The sequence below is a fragment of the Copidosoma floridanum genome, unplaced genomic scaffold (assembly GCF_036245765.1).
Source record: "Copidosoma floridanum isolate Cflo_tuat_1 unplaced genomic scaffold, Cflo_Japanese_pri ptg000013l, whole genome shotgun sequence".
NCBI lineage: Eukaryota > Metazoa > Arthropoda > Insecta > Hymenoptera > Encyrtidae > Copidosoma > Copidosoma floridanum.
The window spans coordinates 35,332,502-35,342,608 of NW_028321890.1; the positions used below are offsets into that span (position 1 = coordinate 35,332,502).

The 10,107-nt window shown below is 41.3% G+C and overlaps 1 protein-coding gene across 1 annotated transcript; it reads right to left on the minus strand.

Annotated features, from left to right (window-relative positions):
* Positions 1–4,017: 4,017 nt before the first annotated feature.
* On the minus strand, positions 4,018–8,806 carry spz5 (spatzle 5 Toll-1 receptor). The gene is made up of 7 exons (XM_089590840.1): positions 8,729–8,806; positions 7,162–7,322; positions 5,270–5,353; positions 4,900–5,046; positions 4,581–4,739; positions 4,269–4,505; positions 4,018–4,189 (listed from the first exon to the last, which is right to left on the minus strand). The coding sequence occupies exons 1-7, from the start codon at positions 8,762–8,764 to the stop codon at positions 4,018–4,020; spliced, it is 996 nt and encodes a 331-aa protein (XP_089446966.1). The 5' UTR covers positions 8,765–8,806.
* Positions 8,807–10,107: the final 1,301 nt, after the last annotated feature.

Consider the following 10,107-nt stretch of genomic DNA (forward strand, 5'->3'; position numbering starts at 1 on the left):
TTTTGTGCGCGGTGAACGAAAAAAAAAAAAAAAAAAGAAGATGATTCGGTGGCTTGTAAATGAAACAGCAGTGATTTTTAAGTGAAGTAACAAATGAAGGAGCTACTCATCATGAAAAAGAAAAAAAAAACTAATTTTTTTTTTCCACTCATCGGCAACAATTTTTCAAGCACCCGAGTAAAATATCACCAAACCACATTTATCGAGTCGCGAACGGGAAACCGTGAAAATTGGTCAAATTGCAGAATTAAAAACCAATGGATCGATCGGAAGAAAGGTGTTTTGGGTGAGAGCAGAGCGCGTATACCTACGTATAGATACGGTAGTTAACATCAGTCGTAGCGTCACCGAAATGGACGTCCGTGGAGATTAAAAGGAAGTCATCTGTGCCTGCCCTCCTCTCGTCTCGCCCGTGTCTCCCCGTCACTCTCCCTCCATATATATACCCCTGCTCTTGTATACATGTATCGCTCATAATTACTGCTCGTCGATTGTATATATATATGTACGTGTGTAGGTATAAACTAAGTGACGCATAACGTCTATTACGCGTACACACTGTACATGAGTACGGAGATGAGTCTGCGTGTCTGCAGTAGAGTGCAAAAAAAAAAAAAAAAAAAAAAAAATTGGTTGCTTCTCCGCTGGCTGTGGTATATAAACTAAAAATCTTAAGCAAAGTTCGTAACTTGGAATACAGCGAATTATTTTTAATTTATATTACTTTTTTATTTTCTCGCAAAGTCCTTGGACGCAAAAACGTAGTCATGTGCAGTACCTATGGAGTACAAAATTAAGGAAGGAACGCGAGTCAAGCGAAGGAGGAATGTTATATACATGTATATATATTACACAAGCAAGAGAGCTAGCCGTGCTCCTATATAGCTCTTGAAAAATTTGTCTGGCGTACAAGTGGCGATACTTGAAGTATGTTACATACGCATAGGAATACATGTATACGTACATGTATATACGAATAATATACAAGTGACGAGTGACGACGACGCGAAACGTGTATTTATAATTGCCTCGGCCATGCAGGTGTGTGTACATCACGTACACTACTTATTTTTCTCTTCCCAAGTACTCGTGTACGTGTTGGCCTATTGGGGCTGTATACGCAGATATTCCATGCCTCCTGTGTATAGTATATGCTAGGTGATGGTTACTGCTTTTTACAACCCTCTACGTGCTACGTACAAAGGTGTACGTGTAAAAATACACGATGACAAAATTTAGCTCGTTTTTGTTTGTAACAATATACTTTTGATTGTACTTGTCATAAAAATCACTATTCGATCAATATTACTTGGTATGTCTGGAATGCATTTTTGAACGTTCAAGTCATATACTGCTGGTATAAATAGAAATTTAAGTTTCGAATCCCGCGAGACCTATAAGTTACCCATATAATATATACATACATAAGTACCAGCTCGCCATTACAATAATACACTTATCTTCATCAGAGTCCGTACACACACACACACACGTAATTCCAGGCTGTTGCATCACCTGTAAGTGTATATAATATAACGTGCCGTGTGTAATATTATTGTTATTTTGTATACCATATACAGCGATACGGTGCGTGCACGCGTGTAATGCAACGGAAACCCCTTCAAGTGCAGCCCCCGTTGCGCGTGCACATCTCTTTCTCTTTCCGCGCGTAGGTACATATACACATACGGTTCACGTAATGTATGCACCGCGAAAGGAGATGGGTAGTTTGCGTATATACGTACTCTTTCTCTGATGCCTCGCGCTCACATCTCCTCACATTATAGCCGGTGTTTTCCTCCTAGCTCGCGCACCATGCATGTACTGTATAAGTACAGCGTGTATACATATATGTGATACACAGGCATCCCCGTCACGGCTCCTTACCACTTTTACGCTCGTTTGCCGACTTTCTCGCTCTGCTCCACCTCCTCCTCCTCCTCCTTCGCCATTTCTATGGCGTCTCTGCTTTTTCAATTTCCAAGACCCGCACCCCCGACCCGCCGAGGCCGTCTTTGTTTCGCCTCCTCTCGCTCTGATGGGGCTTTGATGAAGCCAGTCGGGGGCAGCAGGAGCTTTTTCTCTCTCTCTCTCCTCCAACCTATACTTACTGTATATGTATATATATACATACATATCTACTCCTCCTAGTATATGTTGTATGTACATATACGTGACTGATGCAGGCCCTGGACTCGTACGTGCCTAGAAACCCACCCCTTGCCTTCCTTCCTTCCTTCCTTCCTGCCTTCCTTCACCCCGTCCCCCTGCTACTTTTCGCTCTTTTTCCCTCTCTCTTCTTCTTCTACCACCCCATCCCCCCATTTGTATATTATATACATGTATACGCGCACAGGTGGGGGAGGGATGCTCGAGTCAACGCGACACGTATAGCGCGATACGTACAAGTGCGCGGTCTATACGCTCCTTTTTGCCCCGCTCTCCGACTGCTCTGTGCAATATCCTCTCTGCGCGTACATGTACCGTGAAGGGGTGCTGGCTGTATACGGGCTCCTGCACCGAGAATAGTGCGTATATACATACATTGCGCTACTTGAGCGTACACTGGCATATATATGCGCGGGTGCGTCGAGATGCGTGTTCAGCTTTTTTTTTTTTTTCTTTTTTCTACGCACGACGATGGTCTTGGTGTTTCCTACGGGGTGGTTTTTTTTTTTTGCTCGTCACAGGAAGAGGTTTTTACTTTAATTGAAAAATAAATGAATTTCAATGCGCTTTGGTGATAAACTTGGTAAAGGTCAGGCAAAACCACCCAGGCTATAGTGTCGGCATTGATTTCTCCCGATGCGAATGATTTTTTCGTTCGACTTTTACGATGAAAAAAAAAAAAAAAAAAAACAATTGTGGCTCTTCCCATACGGAATTTTCGAAATCCACTAACGTAAATCACACGCGGTTCTCCCTCTTTGTTTCGTCAAACGAGCGAAAGTATATTTCAACAATAGCAAACGCACACCGACATCTACCGCGCGCAGCCAGAGTTTCACTTTGCGCGGACGGTAATTCCTCATAATATACTTAGTTTTGTCACGTTGCGTTCGCGCGATATACCGATGAGAGTAGAATCTTCTTGTTTACCTTCGAGAAACTTTGTTTATTCGTTGACTTATCGGTATCTTTGCTTGCCAACTGAAAAACCTCCTATGCACAGCAACAAACAACTTTTGCCATACGATTCGAATCGTTTATTAAAAATTATTAAAAATAAATACATGCGTCCAATCGTGGGTAGCAAAAAGACACCTCTGGCGAGACCTACAATAAAAAATTAACAAAGGACAACGGTTTATACTCCTCGGCTCCTCGTTTTGGTAACCGTCAATTACCCCTATCATCAACTCCCGAAGGAGCCTGTCCCGTTTCCCTGTAACACTGTTCAACATTTGTTTCGTCTCTTCCTCTTCTTCTTTTTTTTTTTTTTCCATCTCTCGTGCCATTTTCGACGCGTAGGCCCATTGAGTATTCAAAGCCCATCAGCGACACCGCGACGCTTCTAGCATCCGCAACAAGGTCGGTTCTCGTAAGCGCACGCAACGTATACGTTTTCTCTTTGAATCACCGGCACAACCTTTCGAGCTATACCGACACATCCTAATATCTAAAGTACAAAGTACGATGATACAGTCTCGAGCGCAAAACTGTATATATTATATACGTGTATATTAGACTCGCCGTTCAACAAAGATTATAGCTATACAGATTTACATGAGCACTTTTATCTCCTCTCGGTTGAGTAAACAATTATAAAAACGAGATTTGATCACATGTAGCAATGATCGTAGTGTAGGTACAATAATCTCGTGATAGTGCAGTTTCTACGAAATGATAATGGATTCATTCGACGATGAATTACAATAAATAAAAAAAAAAAAAGCTATACTTATCGCCTCTCTCTTTCTCCTCGGCGCTCAACAAAGGCGCATCTTTTTGGTGCCGTATACTATTTTATTTTTCTAACTAGGAAAAAAAAAAAAAAAAAACAATCCACGCGCAGTTTTAGTAATCCAGCGACACCTGGCACGCGCACCCGCTCGGGAACCAGAAAACGTCGTTGTACAGGTCCTCGCCGCTGCCTCCCAGGGCAATCAACCTCTTCTGTACGTACTGTTGCTTGCACTTGCTCGAATAACCGAGCGGCAGTGAGCACAGTCCATCGCAGGTGTCACTCCTGGAAGGAAACAAGGAAATTCGAGTCATTGATGACAAATTGTAATTCGTGTTGGTCATTCGTTTGTAGGATTGCTCACATGCAAATTTCACTCCTAACGAGTTGCGAATACTTTTTCTGGTCCTCGAAGTTGACGATGTACATCCAATTTCCCTGGTTGTTGACCGCGGCCTTTGGCAAAACCGACACCGTCTTCGTCGGACAAATTGAGACGCCGTTGACGTCCGACTGTCTCTTGGCTCGGTTCCTGGGGTTCGCGCCAAACTCCAATAGTGGATTCTGGTTGCGCGTGTGGCCCGCAACTTCCGCAGGATTCCTAAACAAAATAAGGAGAAGAAAAGGTATGCACCCGTCAAATTATTAATACTTTGTTGTAAACTTGTTTTCCAACCTTTGCGGCCAAGGGTTCGGCTGGTTGGGATTGAAAAATACGGGGGCCTGGTACTGAGGCCGCAACCGCTGGCTGCCCTGATGCTGGTAACTGAAGCTGTGATAGCTCGTGCTTATCGATGCACTTTGCGAGAAGAACGGATTCGTCGACGATACGTGTCTGAAACAACACGCGCATTCGAGAAGAAAGAAGAAAAAAAAAAACAATGATTGACTCTATATTTATACTGTACGTGTTGGGATTAAGTGTGATATGTCATCGGGGATTTTCCAGCCGGTCTCTTTACCATTTGCGTTCAATCAATGCAAGTACAACGTACCTGTTGGTAGTGACATTTAATGGCACGTTGTAAACAAAAGTGGCCGACTGCGCATGGGGGATGAACGGTACAGGTTGCGGGTACAGCTCCGAGGGGACTTTCGGCTTGGGGTAATCGTAACCGTAGTCGTCGTAATCGGGTATTTGTCTGAAATAGTGGAAATCATTGTAAAATCATGAATTTACTGTACTAACGACACTACGGGGCATTCGGTACGCATTACAAGTCCCGTAACCTTGGCTCTCTTGTTTTATTTTATGAATTTTTAAGGTGTGTGTAAAAGTGAAAAAAAAAAAGCGATACGGGATAAGTAGGTACTGAATGCCCTTTTTTTCGTTTGTAGAAATTATAGATATTGGGATCGCGTTACCTTAGAGAATTGAAATTCTCCATGGATTCGTCCCGGAGAAATTTCTCGATGTTGCGGTTCTCAATCAGGAACTTGATTTGTTTTCTGAGAATAAAAAAAAAAAAAATAAACGAAATTTCATTTGATTTATGGAAAGTACATTTGAATAAATCAGCGTGATCGTGAGTGACTCCAACGGTAATTCTAACGTTTTTATAGCGCCAGTAAGAGGACGGATATCGTTGTCAGATCATAATTTAATATGCTAATCCTACGGACTATGTTGCGAGCATGCATCGTTTTTTATTTTTTATTTTTTTTTTTATATTTGTATACATGTATGCTTTTAACAGACGAGGCATTTTTTATCTTTATTTTCCTTTTTAGAAAAGATGCAAAAAGCAATTTGAATGAATAATAAATGTCTCCAAATCGATAGGCTCCAAAATTATGTAAATATAGAAGCGGTAGAATTAGAATTCGTACGTTACTCGGATTGAGTTCACCGTTCTATCAAAAAAGATTGACTTCCATGTAATTTGCAAAATCATAGACTTTTTTTAATACATCCTGCGTTAAATGTGGTGCCAAAAATAAAAAAAAATAAAATAAAAAAAAAAAGATCTAATTTTATTAATTTCAATATTAAAACACTTGACTGTAAGATTTTTTTTTCAACTGTCAAAAACATAAGCGCCAACAAAAAAAAAAAATAATAATAATAATGATCAAGCTTCAACTTTTTATATTATAATTAATTACGATTTATGAGTCTTCTTCATGTTCATTTGTTAAATTTCGGCACCATAAAAATAAAAAAATAAATAAAAACAGCATTTCCGCGAGTCCCAAAACTTTCACCGTAACCGAGTAGGAAAAAAAAAAAAAAAAAAAAAAAAAAAAAAAAAAAAAAAAAAAAGAGAACTCATGAAACCTGCCGCGATGTTTAATTCAATAGGCTACTCCCGAAGCATCATTTCCTTTTCGTTTCCAAGTCTGGACAATGGCCCACTGGCGAACGGCTCGGAGAGACTGATGTCCTTTTAACATACAGAGCCTTGTGCAAATGCGCTATTAAAATAATCTATTGTTTCGGGCGCGGTACGCGAGATTTGCTTTTGCCATTCAAATGTCGTGAAAAGAACTCTGTTTACCAATTTGATAATTCAAATTGCGCAGTGACGAAAGAAACAACGCTCTCTTCAAACCGACATTGGGAAGTTTATGTACATACGCAATTTCAGATACGTCTATTATGGGTTCAACAAAATTAATTATAAATATGCGTAATCATTTTTTTTTTTTTTTTTTTTTTTTTACATAGGTTACCATATACATCATGTTACCATGGCATGTATAGTATGGTAATATGTACGACTGCCAGGTAATTACGTCGTTGTTATTATAAGATTTATAGCTAACGATCGTAGGTTTTTTTTTTTATCTTGACGTGACTTGACAAAATTCGAACTTGATTAAAAGTGTACAGACGTACACTTTGTTTAAAATTTTTATCTTCTACGAACAGAAATTCAATATTATCGCACGAATATTTCTAACAAATAGATCACGTGTCTGTCAATTGTTAGCCTCGACGTGTTCGAAACTGCGCTCTAATATCGAAAAACTTGTTTCCTTCGATCGATCTCGATCAATTTTTTTCTCTTTCTCATTGTTGTGGGCGAATTTGTGCTCCATTACCAAAGATAAAAAAAAAAAAAAAACATGTTACATTATTAATGGTACGCTTATATCAATATTTCACATCGTACTCTCGTTTTAAATTACGTATAACCTAGTGTACAAAAAAACCACTCGTCAAGAGTTAAAACGTCACGATTGGCTTACGATAAAAACACGCTATACACTAGGAGTACACAGGAAGTATAAAAAAGGGGAAAAAAGTATATTACTGTGGATATTCGTCGAGAGATTCGCAAAACGTCGATCCGGCTCTTGCACATTTCGGCGTTTGACCGGGTGGCGCCGGTCTAAACGGCTGAGAGTGTATCGGGGGTGCGAGTGAACAGCCGTACGTGGTGCAGGGCTCGCCGTAGTAGCCGCTCGCTGAAATCTGTAAAAAGTAAATTTTTTTTTTTTTTCTTTCTCATCATACGCGTATCCACCGTTACGCTATGCGGTTATGCTTACGAAATAAATATTCGGGCATGCATGCATAACTATACGTATGCAAATTTATGCAGAATTCCATTGGTACATGTTACATAAATAATTTCTTTGCCATTGTTGACGCAGGTAGAACCTTCGTGGGGATCATATTAACAATTTGACGGAACAGATATTTCGACAGCCCTGTCTATTACCGTTTGGAGCATCAACTTTTCTCAATTACAATCACTCGGGAAATACTTTACTGTATGATGCGTACATTTTTTTTTTTTTTTTACTTTTTGTGAGAGGGTAAGTAAGCGAAAAGTGCTGAAATATTTTGTTAATGTAGTCAAAGAATCCGAAAAAAAGAGAGAAATTTCAGCTCCTTTGACTACATCAACGGGGAAGGAGTAGCTCTCTCGCTCGGGCGTCCGAAGAAAGAGTTCTTTCAGCGTGTGTTTAAGTGCACCTCTATACATTCGCCATTTATTTGTCTTTGTCGAATTTTTGGTCGAAGAATCTTGAAAAGAGAAATTCACCCGCTTCAAACGAGCAAAGCGCACGACACGTGTGTATTTCATATGTAGCAGTGTGTTGATGCCAAAAGGTATCGTAGGCTCATCATTCATCCATATACACATCATATTTTTTTTTTTCTACTCGTCATCGTCGAAATTCGGGTCGCTACCGCGTTCGCAGATGAAATAGTAAAGCACATGAGAGCAAAGACAGACGAGAAAGTTTGGGACTGACTATTTCTTATTCGGCGGATGGGTGCTATTGCTGGGCGCTTTAACGACGAAGAAGACACGAAAAAGTCCTGCTCTTTTCGAGGCAAACGTAATTTATGGCCCGAGAGATTTCTCTCTTGTTTCTTTTTTTCTTTCTTTTTTTTCTTTTCTTTCACTCGCGGTGCAATGAATGATAATATACCTACTTGATGAAAAAAAAAAAAAAAAGTCCACGTGCGCCCGTGTAATTGTTTTATTCAATGGCGTATGTGGAAAAGGACCGCACGCTATCTCGGACTCTCGATTTCGTATAATTTCAATCCGAGTCGCATTCGGTGCGTGAGCCCGTCGACGTCTAAATAAGCGAAAAGCAAAAACTTTCACGCGCGTGCGGGGATTTGATATTCGAGAAATGAAATCATCCGTCATCCGCGACCCGCCTTCCCTGCTTGTATAAATGCTAAACATGGGCGAGTTTTTTCTTCGACCAATCCGGATTCTCCGTCCTTTGCGTACTCGACCTGGATAACCAATGTGCCCCTAAATAGCTTGTCTCTCTCTCTCTCTTTCGATCTATACTCTTACTATTTGTTTCGATACATGGTTTTTTTTTTTTTTTTTTTATATTTTTACTTACCACCAACGTCGAAATAAACACACACGTCCGCCACATGGCGAGAGATTCGTGGAGGTGCCTGTGGAAGGACACGACACCTTTTCCAACGAAGCCAAAAAGAGAAAAACCACTCGCGAGCTTTTTTCGCGCAACTCAGTTTCGGGTTTCCCCCCCGCGGTGTCCCATCGGTGGCGCCCGGAGCTTCATGATAAACTTCCGAGGATCACCAAAACACAACGACAAATCCGAGGCTCGCCAACGCGCGATCGGCCGATCGATCGCCTGTGTTATACGGACCAAAAAAGTGGCCAAAGTACACTCCGATGGCACAGCGCTTGGGAACGAATTTGGATGAATACCCTCGCACGTACCAAGTACTACAAGTCGCAACACCACGAGGTATATATATGTACACGACACCCGAGATTATCAAGCGAGAGGAGCGTATGAAAGAGCGCGCGCTTGCACACTCGCTCGGCCGATGGGAATCAAACTCGGCGCTCTTCCTCCACGAGCCGCTAACAAGTGCAGCGCGAGCCGGTAACGGCCAACCGATCCGCGATCTGTTACGCGCCCAAGAGGGAGGGGCTTTTACACTTTCACTACATAGACGCGCGTCGTTGCTTGCGGAACACGAATGTGCTCAGGAGAGAGGGAGAGGGAAAAAAAAAGGAGAGCCCCAGGGCGACTATTACACATCACAATATACCTACCCGAGAGTGCCGTCGTCGCGGCTGGGACAGTTGCTGCTCTGCCAACTCACACGTATACCGGCCTTTTACCATAGAGAGAATAGATCTCGATTCCGCGATTACCGCGACCGTCGAGCATAATTATGTCGCGCACCACCTACGCATCGTCCACGCGGTGTACGGGATCAACGCGGATGGGCGGACAGCTGAGCAAACGTGCTCACCTATGACGTGTGTGTGAGGTATACACCCATATTCGATGAAAACCTTGCGAAACGCCGCGCCAAGTGTATACGTTGCAAGGGCACTTGCTGGGCGACTTACTAGCTGGCTAGAAGCGACAAAAACACCGAGCGGGTCGAAAACTGGACTTTCCACCTAATCGAGGCTGTCCTTGGACATTCTTTAATTTTTTTTTTTTTTTTTTTTTTTTTTGCTCATCTACCACTACGGTGTTACTTGTATTTACCGTTTAATTTTACGTGTACGCTTGTGAAAAAATATGGCAACAAGTTTATCAAGCGTTTTAGAGATATTCAAATGAGTCTGTTATTGTCAATTACATTTATGATTTAATCAATTTGAAAAAAAAAGACGAGCTGGACATTAACAGCAGCTATAGTATACCGATTGTTTTAAAGAAATAATTGACGAATTAACGATTTGATTGTTTATCGAAAGTTTATTATTATACAAGGAAAATATAGT